General features: G+C 36.2%; 1 protein-coding gene across 1 annotated transcript in view; it reads right to left on the reverse strand.

Moving 5' to 3' along the window:
* The window catches only part of SWT1 (SWT1, RNA endoribonuclease homolog), a 38665-nt gene that overhangs the window by 5772 nt on the left and 7089 nt on the right, over positions 1 to 25804 (reverse strand). Inside the window, exons 7-18 of the mRNA XM_019471176.1 lie at positions 25078 to 25207; positions 24835 to 24936; positions 23064 to 23252; positions 22393 to 22486; positions 20877 to 21013; positions 19895 to 20046; positions 18475 to 18613; positions 17229 to 17374; positions 15643 to 15851; positions 13853 to 13981; positions 3410 to 3476; positions 2406 to 2470 (exon numbers count right to left, since the gene is read on the reverse strand). Coding sequence (XP_019326721.1) covers positions 2406 to 2470; positions 3410 to 3476; positions 13853 to 13981; positions 15643 to 15851; positions 17229 to 17374; positions 18475 to 18613; positions 19895 to 20046; positions 20877 to 21013; positions 22393 to 22486; positions 23064 to 23252; positions 24835 to 24936; positions 25078 to 25207 — 1559 coding nt within the window. The remainder of the gene's footprint in view (positions 1 to 2405; positions 2471 to 3409; positions 3477 to 13852; positions 13982 to 15642; positions 15852 to 17228; positions 17375 to 18474; positions 18614 to 19894; positions 20047 to 20876; positions 21014 to 22392; positions 22487 to 23063; positions 23253 to 24834; positions 24937 to 25077; positions 25208 to 25804) is intronic.

Below are 25804 nucleotides of genomic sequence, written 5' to 3' on the forward strand. Positions count from 1 at the left end.
GGGGGGGGGGGGAGAACCCCACCAAAAAAGGAGAGGTCTTAGGTCAACGCTACTCTGATCTATGAGAGGAAGACTGGAATCTGCCAGGCGACTAGCAGGCAAGTTCAGAAAAAATAAAAAAAAAAAAGTCATGTAAGAGTTTCTGATGGAAAAACTTACTTTCTGAATTTGTTGAAGATGCAAAACATTGTTACAGCTGATCTCTGGGGCAGGGTCAGTCTTTTTGTTCCATTTATATCCTAAAGATCTGGACCCTAGTCCTTGGCTGGCATCTTCTAAATGCTACTGTGATACCAAAGCCTATAGTACCGCTTAGGGATATAAAAGCAGTGAGAATTGTGCATGTAGCTTTGGGTATTTAGCTTCAAGTAGTCCTTTTCCTTCTCCAGATAAGGAGAAACCCTTTGGACAAAAATTTGAAGACGAGAGCATCTTTGGTGTATCCTGAAAAAGGAACAGTCGGAGTACAAATATTCTAGACAGGAATTTATCTCCCGAAGAATTCAGAGGCTAGGTTGAAGTATAAACATTCGCTAGTAATTGAAGCAAGGGGAAACACTTTGTTCAGCATGTTTCTGCTGAAGCACAAGTAATTCAGCCTGCCTTAAAGCAGTCTCTCTCTTGGAACATCTCTTTTTAATTGAGTGCTTTTAAAACCTCATTTAGCATCTCTGCTTTATTGGGTGGAGTCATATTTTATTTCACTTCTGCAATACCAAGTAGGTTCATTGCTGTAATAACTGAGAACAACAATTAGACATAAGAAGTACTTTGAAAATCTGTGGATTGAATTTATAGCAACAGATCTTATTCTTTGCTTCATTTGCTTTATATGTTTTCAAAGGACATAACTTATATGTAACAAAAATATCACCCTCACCCTGTACCACTCATCCAGAAAACGAAAGTTCTGGTGAGAACGTTTGTTTTGGCCGTGAAATCTACTGTGGCACACAGAATTCACGACAATGGTCCACATTTTCAGGCTTTCTGATAAAATATGGACCTAGGGACACCTTTCAAACATCAAGAAACTGCAGTTCCCTTGCTACCCTTAGCACAATACCAAAGGCTGTATGTACGCTGTAGATTTTATACAGACAATAATGGAGATGCCCACAAATGTCTGAAAATGTGAGAACTACAGAAGTGCGGGTCACCAACTCCAGCCAGTTAAGCTTCTAAACTACTTTTCTCTACTGATACATGGATTGAATCTCTCCCTCCCTGCATACCTTTTCTCCCCTGACCTAGCAATTTGCCCTTTCAAATTCACAGAAGATTTGGGAAATCCATTATCAATCCAGGCAAAGGAAAGCTTTTCAGAATAATTTGCCTACTCAGATTAAAATAATCTGCAAGCCTTTTATGCAGCTGATGGAACCATGCTTCATATCCTGGCAAGTTACAGCTAATTCACATCCATATAACAGGAACATCAAAGAAAATATTTACCTGTCTTTTATTATCCACTTAAAATTCATTAAAAAACATTATGGCCTTTTAAAAACCTCACAGAACCTGGATTTACAAGCCCTCAATTACACAAATTCAGAAAGAAACCTTTTATGAGCCAGAAACTTTACAGTAAAGAACTGTAAGGCTTGCATGAGACTTATTTTTAGATCAATGTTTTCAAGGCCTTTAACTCAGCTGTACAACAGAATTATTTTCCTGTGACTGAACTGTAAAAAAGCCTCCTAAAATGGAAGCAAGTACTTGGAACCTTACCTTTGTTTCTCCTTTTTTCCAACTGTACTTACAAATGGCTTAGTAACATACAATGGTTTAATTTATGACTTTAATAATGATGGCCACAATGTAGCACAGCAACTGCAGATATGCCCAGTTTTCATGGTACAGTTCAATCACTTGAATCGCCTTGAGAATTGCAGGGTTTTTTCCTCTGCTGATTTAAGCAAAGTTCTCATAATAATGAGTTCTGTTACAAGAATTACCTCACCAAAACAGAATTTCAGTTATAATCAAATTCATTTAAATGCAGTCTCATGTTCTAACCTACCTTACAATGAATGCTGACCTATACTGGCTCTGTCTGCCACTAAGCCATGAATTCAAAACTGGTAAAGGAAAGAGGGACCAACATCTCACCTCAAACAGCTGAAAATCACTGTGTAGATGCTAATGGCTCATTTCTAATTTAATTTGTCCTCTCCTACTCTGTTGCAATAGTAGGTCATTAAAAAAAAAAGGGGGGGAAAAAAAAAGAAGGGGGGGGGGGGGAGGGGGGGAGAAAACATCCCCACTCATCTTCCCTATGCCCCTCCTACAACGGTGATTTTTTTGTTTATCTAAACGATTCCTCTTTATGGTACTTTGGTTAATACAGTATATGCTAAAATACTGTCCCAAAACCCATCTAATGTGGTCAGTAATTGGCTTACCGATATAACTTTTGTGAAACACACTCATAAAGCTCCTCAGCAGTGAATTTTATACTGTTATTTATCTAAAACAAAGAACAAAGAATTAACATAGTAATTTACCACGTATCACATATCGATTACAATTATACAGCTGGTATAACAGATATGGTTGAGATATTACCTAACAGGCTCTCCAGTTGAGACAGTACAGAAAAAAAGTCATGCGCTGTATTATAAAATCAAATATTACAAATTAACCATCATGATTGTATATAATGGGAGTGATAGATATCGCTCCAGCTCCCTTTTCTAACAATTTCTGCACAAATCTAAAAGATCTTAAATAATTCTTCCTCCCCTCTTAATTTACCCTGTAGTTCTATAGCAAACGAAGTAAGTTCTGACTCGCGTTAATTCCATAAATATAGTCACCCTATATGTACACGCCCAAAAGTCAAATATATTTTCCTGTATAGGAGAAGACTGCAAATCTGAAATACATAATATACTAAATGGAAAAATACCTCTATTCTACTGCAGACATTCATTTCAATTTCTCTTCTTTAAATCTTTCAGCACAAATGAGTTAATGAGTTAAAACTTCATGAATAACTGGTAATTTCAATTTACCTTTTTCCTCTGAACTGCAGCCAATATTCTCCATAGAACTACCTAACGCAATGCACTCGCTCGCTCTCTTCTTAAAAGGACTAGGTCAGGGATGTTTTGGTGACTTCAGCTTCAAGACTTTTTACTCTCTACAGCGAGCCATTCACAACAAATGAGCGCTCAGAAAGGCACGCAAGCAACTCAAATACCAGCAGAGATTCAAATAGCTTTTGGTAGGTACCAAGTAAAAATACGTTTTTATGTCCAACTCCTAATAAATAAGAGCAAATCTTCAAAACTCTAGCTTAGTGGAAACACGATGAGACAGCTAACCTCGTAACTACTTTAAATAAAAAACTGTAACAGAACTGTGTTTGTCAAAACATTAAAGAAAACTTCAGAAAACTTCATACCTCATTGCTTATGAGGACGTTATAGAGGGTCCAAATATCTTGGAAACTACTGGTTGGGGTCAAAATTCTGAAAAAGAAAAGTTTTGGGATTTTTTTAAGCAAGTATAAAAGGAGTCTATGGAAGAGTTAAAAAATAGTCAGAAGTGCTTCATGGAAAAAAAAAAATCTAATTACTTTCTTTAAACAAAAAGAAAATTCTGAACTTTGAAGAATTTTCCCTTCCACCCATCTCTTTCCACTCCCCTAAAAGAATTAAATGAGCCTATTATTTCTGTAAGGACTTTCTATGAAGGTTTTTCCTAATTAAAAATTCAACTGATGTTTTTATGAGCAATTTCTCTATATAGACAGGAAGAAAAGCAGCAATAATTAAAAGCCTTTTATTTCACATAAGCAAAGCCTGCTGTATTAATGTGGAGCAACAGAAAAGTGACACGCAACACAAAACTTTCCCACACTAGCTAAAGCTTTAACTCATTCCCTCCAGTACTCTAATGTACAGCTCAAATTCTACAATTTACATACCATTTTTGCTGCTTTTAATAACAACCAATTCCCACCCAATACTGAGAAGTGACAATAGGGTTTGACAGATGAAGAGAGGTGTCCTTTTGAAGAACCTAGGACCATGCGAAATACTGGTATTTTATTTAGCCATAAATGCACACAGCAGCCAGCAACATCTCAGTCTGTCCCGAAATCTAGTCCTTGTTCACCACGTTACAAGCAGAGATACCACCCGCAGAAGAAAGCATCAGCTTTGGTCTCTCCGTAGGGTGTTGTGAAGTTCTGAGAGATGTACACCCTTTTTCACAAGGCTCCAAAAATGATCCAATAAGGAAGTCATTCTCTCAAAAAATAATTCTCCTAATCTATTTAAGCAGATATAATTCAGTTATACCTTAGTCTAACTTAATTTGCATTCGCTAGGAAAACACAGAAACCTCTTAAACATTACAAAATGTACATTAAAAATCCACATGAAAAACCATGTAACGCTTTACATATATTAAAAAATACTGATAAAATTCTGCCTTAAGTTTTAAGTATGTAAATAATGACTAAGAAAATGAATGGTTTTGAAAAAAAAAATATTAAAAAAAAAATCTTCTTTTTGGGAAGCTCTATTTACTTTCCCATGGGAAAGTGTCCAAATTCTCCCCTCCCTCCCCTTGCAAGCTGTAAGCCTTTATAAATGAATGAATTAGGAATTGAAAAAACCAGAAAACTAACAGAGTAAGTTAAAAATCCCAGTTAACAAAGACACTGTATTTTAAACGAGCTGGAAGACCGTGACACACCACAGGATTTATCATAACAAGTAAGTCCGCTGCTTATTTTCATCATGATTTTACATAGGAATTATCACTGTTACAAAAATTAGTCACACATTCTTTCCCCCCTTCCTAAGAAGATAAACCCAGAATTTTTCTCTTAAACTAAAACACTTAACCTGCCAACTAAAAGTCGGCAAGAGAACCAGTTGGCTAGTTTGCCTAAAAATACCTTGAAGCCTTCAACTGCTACCTCAGTGAGAAAGCCATCAGCTTTGACAGCGTAAAACCCTGGCAGAGACAATTTGGCAAATATCCTTGGAAACGCTGGGAATCTTGGCAGCTTGGACTGCATCGCAGTTAAGATTCCCACCGACCAGCTCCATTTAGCCATTAGCCAGCAACCCTGTCTGCATGGGACAACGCATCAGCTTTAGCTATGGCATCGGTCATCTGCAATATAAATGAATGAGTACACCCGAGCCTGGGAAAGTGTGATTTCTATTGCTGATGATTTTTGTACCATTCTGCCTTCTATTTCATGCAAAAAGGAGGAAAGCTTGCATGTTTGTTTTCATAAAATTGAATGCAAAACCGTACAAAACACAAAAGGTGAGATATTGCTAATAGCTTCACCTGAAGGCCATTACATATTGCCACACAATATGTTGAGGCAAAATATGTTCATCACTGTATTTCTCCTGCTGTGCCAAGGACACATCTGGAAGGGTGTAGGATAAGTAAGACTGCTGCCACAGCTGAGCTGCCGGTGGGAAACCCAGCCAGGTAAGCTTTCTATAGGAAGGATGGAGGGTAGGGGGGAAAGGGCAGCTGGTGAGAGGAAGATGACCTGTATTAATTATGGGCTTCTGGATTTTGTGGAAGAAAAATGTATGTACGAGCTACAAAAAGGTGAAGGAAGAGACTGAGAGCAGAGTGGGAGGCAGGATTAAACAGTGCTGCCTTTCCCTTTGACTATACAGCATCTCCGCCTGGCTATTTCTGTTCATCTGACTTCTGATTTCCCAGGGCAGAGAAGTGGCTAGAAACATCAAGTTTCACTCCGTTGTTCTTAGCAAGGCTACATTTAAAGAAAACCAGTTTGAAAGTCATTTTCGAAGCAATATTAGACTGTAATTCCAAGGTCATTTTTAGACCCCCTGGTTTTGCACAGATCTCTAGTTGTACTGTGAGTATGACAGCAGCCAACACGCCACCCACGTTTCCTTTCCCTTAACAAACGTAACACCATGAAAGCACCAGCATCACCTACACTGTATTTGATCTTTTCTCACTGAAGGGAGCACTTTTCAACGATTACTAGGCAATCTGAATCTTGACACCAGCTAGGATGCTGCAGACTTAAAAACTACTCCATTGATGTTTCCCAGACTATGCACTTAGGCACTCAATAAGGTAACCCTCACCACTCTTCGTATTCATTTCTTGTCAGGACATCAAATTGGAAAACAAAATATTATTTTTGTACTGGTGACCAAAGCGTACTAGCAAACAGCTAACTTTATTGGTTTAGCTCACTGTAAGTTACCAGACCCCAGGTGGATGTACAAACCAGCTGTGCTTCCGGTTACTTGGAAAAAAAACAAAGAAAAATGTGTAAATAAGCATACAAGTAACTTAATGTTAAATCCTGTAACTTATTTTATGGCATTTGCCTGGATTATGACAACAATTCCTTCTGGGTTTATAACATGAAATGAGAAATCTGACATTTGGCTCAAAGCTTTACAACACCTTCAAATAAAAGACATTTGTTGTTTTCAAGGAAGAACCATTGCTACACACGGAGTACTGAAAAGAAGTTGGTGAGAGAAGAGCTTGCAGTAACTTCCCCCACAAATTCTCAACAGGTCAGCATTCATAAAACACGCTTATTGCTGTTTTCAGCTAAATAGGAACTGGAATACAAGCACCAGTCTTGGAATATATTTTTCTGTAGAAAACTGTAACACATCCCTGTCTGCAGGGCAATGATTTCACACCACCGCAGCTGCCTACTGGTTTTAATCATTTTATGTTCCTTTCATCTCCTGTAGCCATCATTCCGTGTCACGGAAAATAGAAATTTTAAGAGAAGATTTACATTGGGAAATCTGGACATGTTTGTATGCACATCGACTCTGCATCTATTACTTCATTAAATCAAGTTGATCTCGTTTTCATCAAAGTTTATCAGTGAAAAAAAGTCTGCCTTAGCTATAGAAGTATGTCTAGAGAACATCCTCTAAATCAATAATACATGAAGCAAATGAGCTCTTATTTAAAACTCTTCTAATGAGCAATCTGAATCTCAGTATTGTGACCACTGCAATATTTAACCACTGCTTTTTCTTCTCTCTCAGCATGACATCAAATGTATTTCAAAAGCAGAGGGTGGAAAGCCACTGAATCATTTTGCCTCTCCTATCAGCACAGCCATGCAAAACCAAACTACAGACAACTCCACGTTACATACTTCAACTTTTAATTAATCCAAACATCATGCTCTGAGCAGGTGTGTTGGCAAGGATGCTAGGTGACATGAAAGTTGGATTGCCACTAAAATGCAATTTGTTGATCAAGCTAAAAACTATAGTATGGTTCTGTGCAGTTTTCTGAAAATATTTAGTACGTGAAGTAGAGAAGAGCACGTCATAGAAAGACACAAAAAGTGACCATGGGCACCAGCTACAAAACGGAGGTTAGATATTGTTCTTGGGGCAGAAGGGAGAAAGGAGTGAGTCAGATTTAATGGTTTCTATCTCATAAGCAGTAGGGCTTCCCAAACCACTCAGAACGTTTCTTTACCTACTGGCATCAGATGAGTGACAGGACAAACGCATGCATAGAGCATAAGATAACGATAATCAAAAATGGAGATGGATAGGGAATAGGTCACAATGTGGTTCCTCACTTGTGCATACAGAAGACCTGGGAAACAAGCAAAGCCCATTTGGAAAGGATCAGAAAATTAACTTATCAAATAGAAGAAAAAAAACCCCAGAAACAACCCACAAAACAATCTGGCAGTGAAAGCAGGTCAGCCTGCCAACTGCTCACAAGCACTAAAATCCTGGGCAATGACAAGTAAAGCATATGGATAAAAGTCATATGAGACTATGTGGTAATCACTCTCAAATCTGGCCAAACCTCTGTACCTCAGTATTTGCCACACTGAGCCATTCCTCTTTAATGGTTCTATGTAATTGCCTGCGGCGTAAGGCTGACAAGACCATCATAAAGCATTAACCAATTCAATAAATCCATGCGGTTAATCAAAAAAGGCATATGACTTAATTGTATAAAAGTCAACTTAACCTATTAAAAGCCCTGTTTAACCTCACTGTCAGAAGATCAGGGAAGCAAAAAAGATGAGAAATGGAAAAACAAAACTTCTATGCAGCTTATTAACAATTCCTCATTACACTGCACTGCAATAAGGGACTCAAACTGGTGTTACAATGATCAACACTTGCCAGAGTTTTGCTCAACATCAAGCTATTGGGAAATTAAGGGTGTTTTTCCCAAAATAAAGTCAAACTCATGCTTTCTTCTATTGTGGAAGTACTTCAGATGACAAAGAGGCCCTAGGATCTGACCAGATTCCTATTCCCTAACTTTACAAGGTCGGAAAGGACCATGACTTTTACAACACTAACTCATTTATTCAAACTTTTCTCCTTTTAGACTGGCTTAAAGGCCACAAGGCTTAAGCAGCTGCCACAGCATCACCTCTGCCCTGCACCTCGTTAAGCACTGCCCATTTTCAGCTGTATTTGACAGAGGCAGGGGTCTCAAAACTTTTTAATTTCTTACAGCTCTCATTAAAATAGGCAGAAGGGTAAAGGACAAATTTGGACCCTGGCAGTAGAGAAGGCTGTAGGTTAAGTTCAAATGTAATAGGAGATGGCAAAGAATCCATGTAGCAAAGGAAACACTACAACTAGGAGAAAACCTTTTGTCAGATACTGCACATTTTCAACTATATCAGACATGATAATTAAACTAAAGGATACAAAACTACAGAAAGATGAGCTTCAGAAATGCTATTACTAATGTAAAGTGGCTTTTTTCTTAGTAAAGAAGGGGATGCACTTCCACGCTAGTGCTGACTGTGGGAGGGACATTTCTACATACAATGCCTCTCTGTAAGATGCCTTATGGCTCATCCAACCATAATCCTGCTCTCAGCTGTGCCAATCTGACTATGTGCAGTCAAAATGCTCCATGGAGTTAATCCCAAAACATTCAATTCAGTAATCAGTTCCGATACAGTAACACTTTGCTGCACTACTGAGAAGATCTTAAAAAATTATATTTCTTAATTTACAAATGTTTATGGAGTCCTCGTCTAAATCAATGCCTTCCAAACAAACAAAATCATTGGGAACTTGAGAGAAATTCCATTTAGATAATATATTGGAAAAGCAGAATTCAGGTTCCTTACTGCAGTAAGTAACAGATAAGTATTTTTACAGCTGACACTATATTAGTATAAATATTTATGAGTATTGTATCTAAGAGTATAAGCTGTAAATGATGAGTGATTTTAAAGCATGCATGTGAACAAAACAATTATTTCTTCGCGAACAGATGAAAAAAATCAAACTAGAAATAACTGTATCAATTCACCAAAGACTAAACTTTCTTTTCTTTTCTGTTAACAAGGATTTCTTATCTAAAAGTAACTTGGGCAGGAAACATGAAGACATGTAAAATTCCCTAGGGGTGCATATAAACCTTTGAATCAGAAGTTATATTCAGCCAAGGGAAAACGTTGGCTAATATAAACCCCTACAGATACATTTAAACGCTGCTGCCGAAGTCTTCGAAAGGGGAAGAAAGCTATTTCTATCCAATATTCCAATCAGTATGTTAATGGGAAGATTTAACAGCAACAAGACACAAAACATGTTTCAGATGACTGATCAGGAAAACCTACAAGTACTTCCAATCTTCTGCTGGTATTGGTGCACACACTAATTTCAACAGGTTAAAAGAGAAACACATCCTGCAAGCAGAAAGTGGAGAGAAGTTATGATGTAACTTCAGTATAGCGTCAAATATACCTCAAGTATATATACCCCCCAGCAGCGATACCTTGCAAGTCATTCTGCACTTCTTAGAACAAGATCTGTAAGAGTTAATTATCTGTGATAAGTACTTAAACCTCTCTTCTCTCCAAAGATGAAGGGCTCAAACATCTTCCAGCAGAATCAGTGGAAGAATTTCTACAAGCGATGAAAGATTTGGCACAAACTTGAAAACCCTGAGTTGTAGAAATACTTCTGTTGCCTCAAAGAGCTACATGAAAACCAAGAAATTACTTTTAAAGATTTTTGAAGAGAATTATTTTAATTTATTTTAAAGATTTAATTTAAGAGGCCTTAAATTAAGTCCCCTAGTTAACTGGTTCCAAATAATACCCAACCCAAATAATACACAACACAAATACAAGTGTAAACCGTCACTGAAAATAGTCAGAAACATTATTCAATCCAAAATTATTTAAAAACATGTCATGGTTTTACAATTTGACTTGAAGTATAAATTTCAGGGGTTTAATAATCTTTGTTCGTTGCTAGTCAATGTAATATACATCAACACATATAATACCCTCTGCTGTCAAAAGTGAGAAATAAGTATTTCATGCTCGCTTCTTCAGTGAGTACATCTCAAGAACACACTGATACAACAATGGCTGCGAGGATCAGCTATATTTGATGAGACAACTAACACATACTTGTTTAAATACATTCCTGCTGCCAAAAGAAGCAGGTAGGTTATCAACAGTTGCTAACCATACTAGTTATTGTCTTCATTTTAGAGCTGAAGTACTGTAAAACATTTATGGCACGCCATATTTTGCAGTATAAATACCATTCTGCTACCAATGTTGTTAGAGGAAGAAGCAAAGATAAAATTAAAGATCTGTATGGTATGACAAAAGTTACAAAAATAGGGTAAGATGCAAAAAGCTGTTAATAAGACCTCTTCCATGAAACAGCTCTTTTTTTTTTTTCCCCTTTTTTAATATCTGTATTTGTCATAAACATGTTCTGGTCATCAAGTCTACATAGTTGCAGTAGTGCCACTACTAGTGCCACTAGTGTAGCATTTTCTTTATGAGGAAGGGTATCATTACACACATTTATCTCAGGAAGTGTGATTGTGCTTTTCCAATTGTTTTTAACATCTGAAAATCTGAACTTTTAATGCAGTTGAACTTTCAATATAACTTATTTGTAAAACTTCCAAACTTTCACAAGACAGTTTCTCTCTTCTTTGTTCTGGACAGCAAGGAATAGAAGGTAACACAGAAAACACTCGTATTTTATCACTAAAAGCTGTATTACCTCCAAATATGCAAGCCAGAGCTTTTTCACTACTTTTTCTCCAGATGTCTCCTTTTCTGCAATCACACCATTAGATTAACTATAAGTCACAGAAAGGAATTTTTTCAAAAATCAAGGAAAATAAGTATACTCTAAGTTCAGTTTTAAAAAGGCTGAGCGACCTAGGCAAAATAAGCCTCCTTCTCGCTTTTGAAAACGTCAGACTTTTTGTTTTAATACTTTCTAATATACATATAAGCCTACAATGATTCATAAATATGGCTTCTGACTCTTTGGAAACCCTACTCTGAGTAGTCTCAAACTAACTTAAATACCTACACTCAAGACTAAAACAGAAGATTACATGTCACAGCCTCTCTGAATTTCTTGCTCCACGATGCCCCCTACTGCAAATCTGCAGAACAAACGCAGAGCAAACATTTCCAAATGCAACCTTGCAAGAAAATGACTACACCCTGAGAATCATCCTGCATGCATAAATAACGTATTTCAGTTTAGTGGTAGAAAAGAAAATTTTAAAAAGTATGAAAGGAATTTTTAAAGCCATTTCATAAATGTTATTGAGTGTCATGGTAATCACATGGAACAGAAAATAGCCTCTCCATTTAAAATAAAGTCAAACGACAGAATCCTCTTTATCTTTGCTCCAGATATTTTCTACTGACTAATCAATAAAGTACATCTTTTGTAAAATAGATTTCTCTGATGTAATGTTAGACTTTTTTATTTTTACAAAGCTCTCCCATAATGGTAAATACAGGAGATAAGTAGCTTTCACTAAAAGAAATAGAAAATGTCTTTCGTTATAGCCACACGAAGTTTTAATGAAACGCCTCTGTAACACAGAAATAACGACCTTGAAGCACCATATTCCCATTAAATCTCATTCACCACATATATAAACTGATACCACAGGATTTCTTGCAAGAACTTTAGGACTGGAATGAAAAGAACCAAGTTTAGCAGTAACCTGCTTTATTAAAACAATTTCTTTAGAGAAAAAACTGACATTGTCACTACTAAAATCTAATCTCAATTGGGAGTACTAAACCAAACAATCAACAATGAAAATTAATCAATTACCACCAAGCTATTCTAGCTCACATTTCTACCCATATTTTTCTGTTTCTACTTTCATAATATTTAGAACATTTATCTTTGAAAGAAAGACAATTCTTTGAATGGATTTGTCCCACTACTAGTGTGCTGTACAGTAAAAAAAAATCACACCTATAACTTAGGCTGTAATACTACTGATGCATGGGTGGTCTTTTATGCTCATGTGAACACACTACTTCACGAGTGTACCTTGAAGCTTGTTTGGGACTTACAGAGTATGTATTTTACTGGAACATTTTAATTAAAGAAATATTCTTTTGACCATAATGGAGAAAAAAAAAAGCAACGAAAACTTATTTAGGAGTGGTGACAAGTGAAGCAAATGTTTGCATGATTCTATCACAATTTTTATTAAATAAAAAAGAAATACTCTAGCAGTTACAGATGAAAACTAGCTCAAGTCCCAAGTGACAGAGCTCCAGATCCCTGCTCCAGACTTCTGAAGTGCCTTGACAGGTCAGACCTCACGCTTGACAACTGGGATAACCATACATCCATGCTTGGCAGGGCTGTTGTGATAACTATAGCATAAGGACTGTAATCCTTCAGCAAAGATTGTAATGAACACCACTGATAATGCAAGTTCAAATGCGAGTTTAAAAGCTCACTACTATGGTAGAATGATAGAAAGAACATTTCTTGAAAAAAAATATATGCTTATTAGGTAATCTCTAACAAAGCTGTAACAGTCTACAGTAGAAACGTAATATACCTCAACATTTACTTAAAAGGCAGATTGTCAATGTACAGGGCAAGCCCAATCGTTTGGATGCATCTATTTCACAGTTTTCTAACCTATTTGCATTGTTAGTATGCAAAAATGTGTGCGAAGTGGTGTTGTCTTCCCAAATTAAACAGCTCCAGCCACTCAGATTCACGGCCTGTAACACTTTAGGATGCTCATGGCAGTTATTGGAACTTTAACCACAATTACAAACCAGTTCCTACAAACATTCTTTAAAGTCAATGGGAAACTGAAGAACTCCACAACCATAAAAGTGACAATGTAAAGCATTCTTCTGTAGCTGGTCCTGCCGGTGAATAAACTTCATTGCTATAAAAAAAAGGACTAAGCTAAGACTACACAGGAGATACCTTATTCTTTCCGAAGCTTCATTTTGATTATTCTGCACTCTTTAAAAAAGAAGGAAGACAGAGGGAATATTATCCTTCCTAAACTGAGAGTCCAGCTGATCGATTGTCATTGTTAGTGCTGCAACATCAGTTTTGACTCATGAAGAATACTCTACGAATTGGTAACAGTGAAGTCCCAAAACTTTATGTCCTTCACTGTATCAGAAATTTGCCCCAATTCCAGTGTGCCTCGCATGTGAAAAACAAATGGTCTGAATTATTCAAAGTTCTTGCCATCAAAGCTAATGTATTAGTTAATCATGTCATAGCTCTGGTTACACTCAGGAGAGGTGAGTGGCTCGTCATCAAATACCGGAAAACAAGTCCTAAGTCATAAAAGGGAAATTCACTACAAGAGATCTGAATGTCTGCAACAGTTTCTTATTCTTTTGCTACCAAGAAATGGTTCTAGGTAGCCTTGATATTAAGATTTTTACTGAAAATCATGTAACTAAGCACGCATAATAAATTGTAGTTTGGCATCAAAAGATTTCAGTGACTTTTATGACTTTAAGTGACTGTTACTGTCACTAGCTTTTATGACTAGCTTAAATACCTACCTACTAATTCCTTCACGGATATCATTCACAGCTGCCAACAGTTTCTGCAGACCTAAAAAAGCCTCTTCAAACGAAGACTTTGCAGTCAAAGTTACTGTGTTGGGGTCCAACTTTTGGAAAATTTCAATACTAATATTAAAAAGAAAGAAAGAAGAGACATTGAAAAGCAGTTAATAAAAATCCTCAAAATTCAGAGAAACCCAGTATCTATTGTATGCATTGTCAAATGTGTATCTATACTAAAACCATGTTATCAAAAACAGTCTTAGAATAAATAGTAGAAAGACCACGCCCTACAATTGTACTTCTCTATTTAAAATTTTCCTTGGCGACTATATTCTGTAACAGTATTTTACCTTTGACTTAAATAGATTTATCATCAAACTTCACTTGAGAATGAAAGTCTCTTCAGGCACAACTTGAGTACAGCTGAGTAAGCCTCTCTTAGAAGAGAACTGTTAGGTTAACGAAGCAAGATGAAGTGCTTTCCATCAATTTTCCAAGCAGCTTCATTCTCCAGATTTATTGGAATGGGCTTGACGCCTTCCCTGCAATGGTTGCATTGGGACAATGAGCTGCAGTGCACTCATGAAAAATCATCCCCACAGGTGCGAGATAAGTAGTATTTTCTTGACATGAGCAAGAAGAGTGCGAAGTGACCTTTGATTCTAAAATTTTATCCTCTTTTCACAGCATGGTCCTTAACAGGTGGCAAGAGCCAACAGTTCAGTTGCATTTTCATTTTAAAGTGATACACTTGAAAGAGTTTTCCCTTGATGCCTATATGAAACCTTCAAATTCATGATTACTATCCCAGTAAGAGAACTGTGAAGTAGGAGACTGTTCTCTGGTGCAGATCCTCAGCTGACCTCAACACCACACCAAGCCATCTCCTAACCAGCTTCAATTCAGATTAATTTGCACTGGTGTAAGCCCAGAGGACTTACACTGGTGCAGCTCTATAAGTGCATTCAAATGCTAGTGTGGAAATGGCATTGGTAGAGTTATTATCACTGTTTACTAGGTGAGTCCTTAACAGACCACCAAAAATGGAGTTCCTCTGTGCTTGATGTAACTCAGTGTCCCTCCTTTGAAAAGATTTCAGATTAAGACTACAAAAAGAAAACACAGTATCTATTCAGATTTTGTGATAGCATCCAAAAGCATGGCATCTCAATGATTTTCAAGCAGATTTTTCAACAATAACCAAAATACTAACAATGGTAAAACATCTAGATGGAGGGGGGTTTAATTTCATGCAATTCTGAGTTTAGATGAGAACAGAAATTCATCACTAGATTCTTCATTTGGATTTTATAGAGTGAAGGATTTTGCTTAACAAGAAAACTTATATTTCACAGTGATTAAAGTTTAAAAAAAAGTAAACAATTTTGCATAGGCTAGTATACCTCCGCAGGATTTGGAAAGAAAATAACCACGAGAAAACTTAGAGCTTGAATGCCTCTTTTTTATGGATAAAGATGAGATTTCCATAGATGTCTCACATTTGGGGCTCTTACAGGGTTTTCAACACCATTCTCTAAGGCCATTTATTTCAGCCACTGTCCAGAAAAAGAGCTAGACAGATCATTGACTCCATCCACATAACAATTTGTATGCTCCTAACTTCTTTGTGTGACAAGTTGTGTGATTTTTTTTTTGCCAATTTTGATTAATTACTAATAGCTTCTTCTCTAAAATAGGGGAAAAAAATGCAATTTCTAAAGTGTGTTTGTTTGAAAATTATGTAAGATTATGTAGAGGTTCTGAATTTCTTTAGCAAACTGTACCTGTACAAGTTTATTGTATTCCATACACCTTCAAGGACTGACCAGATTTCCTGGTGCCTGTTTTCTTGAGCTACATTAAAGCTTGGATGTAACTTTTTTTCTTCACAGTTTTGAAGAGTTGGTGTCATTGCTTCCATTTTTTCACATACAGCATTTTCTGAAAGAACCATGATGTCTTCTGATAAATCCTGCTCACTGTCCGACCTCACCTTGTAAAACAGTTTAGCAAACAAATAATGAGTGTATTTGGTTCCGAACTTAAGAAAACTTGAACGCTTTTTTTTTTTTTTTAAAGCAATGCTCAAAAAAGCAAGGCAGATCTCTTCCAGTCATAACCATCTTTATTATAGTCTCTGCATCCAAAGCACCTCTCAGTCCTTCACCAAGTCTTTCTTCTATATGTATATATTGGTATTTCTACAGATAGGAAATGGAAGCAAAGGGAAACCCTGTGCCAAAGCTTCCCAGGCATGGTAAGCTGGTATAAACGAGAACTGCTTCTTACTCTTACACCCTATCCCACGACTGATGGCACATTTTCCTCTGCAACAGCACAAAGTATTCATCTACTCATTTGGTAAACTGGTTCAGAAAATTTGTCCAGGTTAAACTGAAACTGATCTGGCACAACGTAGTCTGTATAAGGGCAGTTCTTTGTGAAGTCAAACACCTGTCAGGACAAGGACAGCACAAAACAAGTTTCCAGACAGAAAGCCTGCTTCTTATGGCAGCACCGTTCACAGAACTGCGGACTAAAGCAGCTGACTGCAATGCACACAGAAGTTACAGCACAGTAGACAATCAAGACTCCCCAGATCATCCTTCCTCTCCTTGACCACCTTCTTCTTCCTTTACCCTTCAGCTTTCTCCAAAACTGCAAAGAACTTTTTACACATACTCTGACCTGTATTCTTTCCCATATATAGAAATATTTCAAGTCATCCATGCTCATTATTCTGTTTTTTATGCCATTACATATGGAACTAACAGTAACCACAAACCAAGACACTGAAATTTCTTCCACAGCAACTCAGAGATGAGCTGGAGGTAAAGACATACTTCTCAGAACACAAAAGGTATCAGGACACCCCCCATTAACTATCACAAAGCACATGATACAAGCGAGTCCCTTCTTCATTTGTAGCACCAGAGCTACCAAGACAATGAAAGCTGAAATAACACACCTAGGAATAATAGTGTTGGATCAATGTCAGAAGTAGAAACAATTTAAATTTTAATCTTAGTCTTTAAGGCCCTTTTCCATCAGCTATAAATACAATAGAAAACTAAGATGTTTTTCCTCAAAGCAGCTAAATAATGTTTTTCAGTCACCCTCCTAATACTAACACATTTATATTAGGGGAAAAAAAAAGTCTACCAAGCATATATATAAAGGCAGATATTTGCTACATGGAAATAAAAGTTAAATTTGAGGTCTATTAATTTTTAAAACACTCTAGCAACATTTCCTGCAATAATTTGTTGAAATTATGGGAATAATTTAGAAATCTAAGCCAGGTTTATAATATAAACATGGAGCAACTTCAAGAAGATGTTAGGTGAACAAATACTAAAGCTCCCCTTACCTCTCTAAGTGTTTGGTATAGCTTACTCACTTCAGCATAAGCCTGGGGAAGTACACCATTATAGTCTGACCTTGAACTGAAAGCATGGAGTAATTTTTTGGATTCCTGGAGCAAGATACCCACTGTTGCGGAGTCAACTGTTTTACCTGATATTTAGACAGTAATATGGGAAATAGAAAAAAAAAGTGTTAGGAGTTATCAATCCTAGGAGGCAAATTTAATACTCAAATATCTGGATTAACTGAAGCACATAAAAAGCCTTGAAAATAGTTCAGAAACATTACGTAAAACAGTCTCAAGAGAAACGTGTGTGAGGTTAAGATTTCTCACTTCTTAATCAAGTCTTCCAAATTTATCCCAGGATCTGGCAAGAGGATCAACTGGCATATCTAAAATAATTCTGCAGAACAGCAATATCCCAAAAGAGGTATATCTGTTAAAATCAAATTTTTAAAGACATCTTTAAATAAATGAAAGGGTTTTAGTTTGGGGTTTTTTGTTGGCTTTTTTTGAAAACAAACCTCCCTGCCCTCTTCTATCACATTAAGTAGTCTTTACTCCTCCATAATTTATTTGGCAAATGCAGATTATTTGGCCACACATAACATTGTGGCAAAGGAGGGAGAAAGATTATTTGCTTTTTAAAAATAGTTCAGAGACTTTGGTGACCATTAATATATATATAGTCATGAAAATGTTTTTCCCCTCATTTTTGCAGGTAGAGATGTGTGAAATAAATTCTTACATGCCTGACAGTGTCCATACATTTGCTTTTACTGTCTCTGTATAAAAACTAGAAAAAAGCCAGCAGAATACTGAATTGCCAAAAAAAACCCCCAAAAAACAAACAAACAAAAAAACCCCAAACCCCCCAACCATTTTGGAAATAATATTCATGATTTTTGCAGGTGATATTTAGACCACCTGGGAGCAGAGCCTGGACAGACTTGATCTTGGCACAAGCTTTCTTTTTTTCTTTCTTTTCTTTTTTTTTGTTAATGTAATTCATAGCTCATCAATTTCAGTTCAATTCTGGCTTTAAGGCTACAAAAGTAGATAAGACTGTCCATGGTATGGCTCCATTTGGATAACCTTAAATTGAAAAAAAAGCAAAAGAGGATGGAACACATTACTATTTAAACATACTGAGTACATGCCTTTTCAAAGTGTCTACTTCTGTAACTACTAAAACCAGAACAGTGAGGTTTTTTACAAGTTTACGATTAACATTCTCAGAGATTCTTACCTGTACAAAGGTGTTTATAGAGACATTCAATGGTTGAAAGTAAACTCCTTGGCACAACATAACCAAACACAGCCATCCAGTGTTTTTTGTAACACTTCAGCAAGTTTGCTAATGTCCATGGTGGCTTCAGATACAGTATCTGAAAGATAATGTGTTATAAATTCAAAGGCTGATTTTCACATAGACATATTCCTATACATTTCACAACTGCTCTATTCTTCAATAACGTTATGATTTGTGCTTGCTGAAGTAGAATTCCAATGATTCCTCAGAAATAAGGCTATATTCAGATTTAACAAGTTTATCTATTAAAAGAGATTTGATTCAGCAGCTTCATGGGTTAAACAGTGATACTCATGTAGAAGCATTCGATGTACCATCATTTTCATGATTTTTGGTTCCCCTTTCCTCAAACGCTCCAAATACTCGAGTTATCTCTTAAAGTGATTTAATGCATTCTTGTGTACAAAAGCCAGAACAACAGTAAATATGCCTTTGATTTTCTAGTATTGTTAAAAACATAAAAATAAACACACGTTTCCTAGCTGTGACTATATATACAAGAAGTAATATACGCATATGGCAATAAAATCGAAATTTATTACTACCAAGTGAAAGCAGAGTTTGAAAAGATGTTAACAGAAATCAACTAAGTTAATCAGAAGTGCCCAAAAGCTTAATAGCTAATCAAAGCTCTATCTTGTGGAACAACAGTCATTCCATGCAAATGATTTTTTTTTTTTGAAAGCCATAGAAGCTTATCTGCAATAAGTTTAAACTTCTAACTAAACCCTACCAGCTATAAAATGGAATCTAAACCAAAGCATGGATAATTTGAAAGTGCCTTGTACACGAGTATTTATTTTCTGTTAACAATACTTTTGAAAGCGTGAGTGTTTGGAGGTTCTTGTTAACGCCCCTGTAATTCTGCATCTGCATTGTAACCAATTTAGCTGTGAACAATTTTATGCACATGGTATCTAAAAACATCTGTTTTGATGGGGAAGAAGTGCCTGCAACAACCGTGCCTCAATATTATATAAAACGTGATGGAATAATTTCTTGAAGGACATTTACAATGCAGTGCTTTAACCATACTAGAAAAGCCGAAGTAGAAATTTAATGCAACTAATAAAAAGAGTTCTGAAAATTCACACTGAACAGCCAGCATCTCTGTTACCATATTATTAAAAAACTGTTAAAATACTGCACAGTCATTACTGGTCAAATAGAAGAAACTTGTTATAAAACGAAATAGTAAAACTGAACACTGAACTGTTCACTGTTAGTGAACTGTTACATTAGTGAACTAGATGACTTAGCTGTTTGGCTTAGCAAAGGTACTAATATCATTAAAATACCAAAGACATTTAAACCTCTTAATACTTGAAATATCAAGCAAGATGACATAAGAAACCACCTCCATCCATAGGTTTCCGAATGCAATTTTCATTTCAGTCTCCAAAATACAAGATAAAGCTTCTCCTAAGTTCTTTTCAAGGTCTGGAAGTATATTTGGGAATTGCGCAGTAAGACTAGCATCACCTCTTTCCGTTTCCTCGAATTCTGTATCTGTCAAACCAATGATAATAAACGGTACTTATTGCAACTGTTTCTATATCTAATTTATGTTGATAGTACACAAATAACTTGTCCCCATAAAGACAGACTGCACTTTATGTTATAAAGCAGATGGGCTACATCTAATTAGGTTTCAAGTATTTCTAGTTATACCCACTTGTACTGTGGGTATTTTTAATTATAAGCTACTAACCAAGAGGATTAATTTCCCCAGAGCATTATTCATTTGTGATCTTACTCCACATTTCTTTTTTCCTTAAATAACTTAGATCATAGACAGCCAGTGGGGTTATCAGCAATTATAAGAAGATCACTTCTTAATACTGTAAGCTGTATTTGTATCTTTGGAAAAACGAACAGGCAACTCAAGAATCAAGTTCTACTGTTTGGGATGCAGGTAAAGGTATTAGCATAAAATGTAAGGAGTGATCTTAGCATACTGAATTTTCCAACTACTAAGAATAGGACCCAAACTGGCTTAACTGGAAAAACCTCTTCTCAATCCTAAAAAGTTCAGGACACCTTTTAAATGACTATAAACACAGTAAATTCATGCTGTGTTTTTTTTTCTATAAAACAAAAATACATCACATTTGAATTTCCTAGAACTCTGAGAAACAGATGTTTTAATAAAGGTCTCAAACTTTCAGAAAACCATTTACCTTTGAAAACAAAAGATCTGCTCCAAACAAAAAGCATTCCTAAGAATTCGAAGTATATGAAAACTGAAGTTATAGTAGAAACTATTCTCCCTCTCCTACACTGCTTATTAGATGTCTCAAACACCAGCATATGTATACGTGCACATTAAACAAGCTTACCACATTTTGACTGTTGCAGCTCAACACAGTTCTGGTGCCTGTTTATGTTCAGATTCTGTAGAGCAGTAACCAAATCAGCTTTGCAGAATGCCTTGACCTCACTCACAATGGCTTTACTACATAAATTTTTATCATCCCTAGGAGAAGAGAATTAATTGTTGACATAAAACTGACATTACTAGTCATAGTAAGTAGTAAGTAATAAAAGCAACACACTGAAAAAATTGTCTTCTGTAAGCTTATTTGGCAAGCTTCATTATATACAAAGTTTTCTTTCTCAAGCAATTAGAATCAGTTTGAAAAATTAAACCAGAAAATTAACTAAAGCATCTATTCTGAAAAAATTAGAAACATACTGAAAAATGTTTCAGGCTCTAGGTTTGCTTTAAGAAAAAAACAGCTATAAATACTACAGCAATGATGCCTAGTTGCTATGATCTTAGAATGCAAACAAGGCAATAATTCTAAGACAGTAATATCTTATTAGATTGCTACAATAAATTCTCATTTTTGACACCCTTTTTTACGGTTCTACTGGTCAAATCATTGTCCCAGATGCCACCCTGAGGTATACACTGCTCCAGCAGAACGACTATAAAGATGCAGTACAAAGTTGGATCCTAGTACTTTCTCAAAAATTCCCATTGCTTATATTGATAAAGGATAAAGGGATTTTCAGATGAAAAGCACTTCTGAAGTCACCTCTTGTTCTTTACTCAGAGAAACCTAAAATCATTATCAATAGCCCTGCCAATACTGCCACTGAAAAAGTTATTTTCAGCAGCAACCCAATCCACACATCTCAACTTAAACAAACCAACTGATGCCTAGTGTCTTAACCCCACTTACTGAAACTATGCAGGAAATGGTTCTAGCAAAGACCAAAGCAAGCTGTTTACAGTACCTGTCAAGGAATATTAGCCCTTTAAAAACTAGCTTCATGTGACTTGTATGAAATTGAGAGTCAATACTCAGAAGTCAGCTGTTCTCCTCACAAAACAAGAACAGAGGCAAACCTGTCTCCATCTTCCCCCTTTCTAAGGTTAACCCTCAATGCCTATCATCCTCCCCAAACCAGAGGCAAATCTAACTCCATCTTCCCTCTAAGATTAATCCCTGACAATGTTTTTCACTGTTCCCGAGCAGGTGAGCAGAAACAAAGTATCTAACTGGATCTCAATCATTAATACAAATTGTTTTTCTATTTTGTAACTCCAGTAATATTTTTTATGAGAAATCAGAATAAAATCTGAGAAATCTATGCTTTAAAAAGTTTTAAAATTGAATATTGAGTAAACTTAATTCTACTTCAGGCCTCAAGCACATGAAGGTGATTAAGTCTACAATCTTTGTATTTTATTATATCCTTCTACTCTAGGTTTTAGGAGGGTGATTGCTCTTCAAAAAGCTTACTTCAGAAACAGCTCTTCATTTTAAGATATGATTTGAAAATAGTGTATTTGGCTTGAGACTAGCTTACACCTCATAAGAGACCTAAAACCACACAGGAACTCACGTGCAGAGTATTACAACAGCTTGAGGAAAGAGGTTCTGATACTGCAGACAACATTGTAAAACACGATCATCATTGTTCTCGTCACTCAGGCCATCTGCAAATTTAGTTAAGACAGTGCTGACGTGTTCAGAAGTAACTCAACATAAGAAATACTTCAGTGTAGTCACGGTACTGTTTTTAAATTTAATACTCCCCAAACAAGGACAGAGAAGAGTAATCTAAACACAAATCTGAGCTTTGAATTCTTAGGTACAACTCCACTCAAAAATGTTATGGTTTTGCCAGAAAACATCAAGTGAACCACACGTAAATTTGAGTATGTTAGATTTTGTGACGACCGAGTCAAAAGCAAAAGCACACAACATATATTTAGCTCATAGGTAAAAGTAACTAGATGAATTTTCATTAAGTAATCCCCCACTTACAAAGAGATGTAGCTAAAAGCGAGAAACAATTGATAAAACAATAGCAAACAAAGCACTAATTTGAATAAGGTATTTGCATACTATAGCCTTGGATATGCTCTGAAGGCTGCTGTAAGCTATTAGGTAATTTTAATTAGCAAACTGCAGCGTGAAGACTGTATTAAACTCAAAATTTAATGCTAAGGTTCACACTAGGTGAACTGCAAGGATTAAGTACCCAAAACAAATTAATTGCACATATATTACATATTTTTTGAGAAGCAAGCTGCATGGATTGCCCCCACAATTTTGAATCTTGGTTTTTGAGACACATGTAGATGAACTGGACTGCGGGGATAGCTTTGTCCCGAACATGCTGCAACATTTTCCCCTTCTTCAAGTTGTCCAACTCTTGTAGAACGACCCAGGGAATTATTAATGCAAGTCTGCTAACCCCTAAAAGGAAAAAAAAAAACCAAACCACAACCAGAAAACAAAGACATTTTGAAGAGCCGCGCAAAGTACTACAGTTAACTTTTAATTCAAACATCATATTTATGTAAGTTCACACTTATCTTTTTTACCAGTAGTTTTCATATTCTGTGTTCAAGAGTATCTAGCATTAAAAAATGAACAACTGAAAAAGGCCAAGTTCCCTCTTTCTAACCTAACCTCAAACTGGCACTACATTGGTCACAAGTAAAAATCAAGCAAAAAAAAGGAATAAACAATTTTAATCTTTTAATTAGACAATTTTAAAATACTTTGACAACAGTGTGCAGTGATGTTGTAAAATACATTTGCGGCAATTAACATCCTATCACATACTCACTGTAAGATGTTAAAGCAAGGTGACAGCAGCTGAAAGAACAGGCTGAAAATACCTGAATGACCACCACAGTCACTGTGCAAAAACAATCGTCAAATAAAAGGAGCAATGGTTTGTGCTAATTGCCAGCCAGCATTCCTAAGCAAGGAACAGGAAGTATGGGTATTGGACCATGGTTTTATTTGTATGTAAGTATGGTTTGAACTTTAAAACTATTAAATATGAAATACATGATAAATCAGAAATTTAATGACTGTTCCCACCCACAACAAATACTTCAACTGTTTTCTTTCCCATTCACATTATAAGAATACAATTTTGAAAAAATACATTAATATCCATCTTCTTTGTAATAAACAGGTTAGTAATCAGCAGCCTTCTGAACCTTTTGCATAATGGGTCTGGTGCAGGACCAGAAACTGGAAGCTGCAATATTCTAAAAAAGGCATTCCAGTGTACACAATGCAACACCATTCCTAATATGGGAAAGAGAAATACAGTCTGACACACTCTTGAAAATTGCTCAGGCCCTCATCAAAGTTATTTTCCAGGTGGCTGGAATAAGTGTATTCGTTAGCTGAAAGCAAAGCACCCTAAGTATTCTGATAGATTCCAAATATGTCTACCAACAACTGACACGCACAATCCTAATCCTGCTAACATTAAACCACTAAAAGCTTCACAACATATTAAAGCCAAACATTAAAGCCAAGGTCTGCAATCTGAATTCCTGAGAAATTGCTCACACATCTCACAAATTCTGTGACCTTTACCAAGACAGAAATAAAGCACTGACTGACTACTTATCAGATTGTAAATGTTTTTAGATTTCTAGAAAAAAAAAACCTGCTAAAAAGAGAGTAGAAAACATTATTACCACTAGTAATGGATTAAATGCTTAAAAGTATGTTCTTACAATAGGTAATTTACCTCTAAGAACTCATGCACGTTCCTGGGAATGTCGACCATGATTCTCTATAGGTATGTAGGTATAAGCATAGTAGGTTCTACTTTCATAGCTGAACTTTCCTTAAGAGGCAGACTATTTGGGTTCATAGAACCAGCCTCTTAAGTGTGAGCCTTTCGCCTCTATATGAAACCTGCTGCCTTTTTAAGGAGCCCAGGTTTGTTTTTCTTCACGTAGCCTGAAGTTCTTACAAAATCTGTTTTTTCTTAAAATGTCTTATTGATCACCATGTATTCACATACCTGGTATATCCTCAGATTTCAGGGATCTGACAAACTCAAGGTGACTAATCATTATATTTGTGTCAATCACCACTAATATGTTCAGACCAGAAGTAAAAGCCTCTGGGGGAAAAAAAAGAAGAAAAAAAACAAAACAAAAAAACCCCAAACAGTAAATCAGTTGTGTACTCTCTACTCAGACCATTAACCGACTGTAATAACTAGTTGCAAGTAGATACCAAAGAACATCAAATCATGACATACCAGCAGAAATATTCAAATCCTGTTCTGGAAGATCTATTTCCATACTTGTAAGTTCTCCACAAGTCTGTACTACAGACAGCGCCATCCTCTTTTGAACACGAGCAACATGCAAATCTTCAACTATCTGCATCTACAATGGAAAAAAATGTGCATGTATGAAACCAATTGTAAGCAATCACTTATGAATTGTTCCCAAAAAAGATACTTTTGCATTAACGCTGTTGTGTTAAAACTGACTAAAAACAAAGCATGAAAAATTTTAAGTTGGTACAGCAAATGTAAAGCCATGAGAACCTACTGCACATCCTCCACTATAAGAAGTCCACAAAAGACGTCCAAAATACAGCCAGGAAGGAAGATTTGGTTTATGACCTCTCTAGCTGGTACCCAAAAACTTTGTTCCATTTTTCGCTACATAGACTGTACGTTTCCTCACAGGTGTTTCTTAAAAAAAAAAAGTCTCTTTTCCAACTTGAAAGTTAGAGGATGGAAAATGAGATAGCTAGAGTATGTAAGCAACTATGAAGGCCCCCTACGTTGCAGAGAATAACAGAAAGGCAATCTTTCTATCTCAGAAAGTTCCTGATTAGCAGTACTTTTAGCAAGTTTGTTTAGTATTTGAAAAAAATGCTCCACATTTTTTGAAGTGTAGATCATAAGCCAAGAATGCAAAATACTAGGAACGGTCACGGAATTGTCCAGCTACACAACCTCAGTGCCATGAGTT

The sequence above is a fragment of the Aptenodytes forsteri genome, unplaced genomic scaffold (assembly GCF_000699145.1).
Source record: "Aptenodytes forsteri isolate BGI_AS27 unplaced genomic scaffold, ASM69914v1 Scaffold289, whole genome shotgun sequence".
Classification (NCBI taxonomy): Eukaryota; Metazoa; Chordata; class Aves; order Sphenisciformes; family Spheniscidae; genus Aptenodytes; species Aptenodytes forsteri.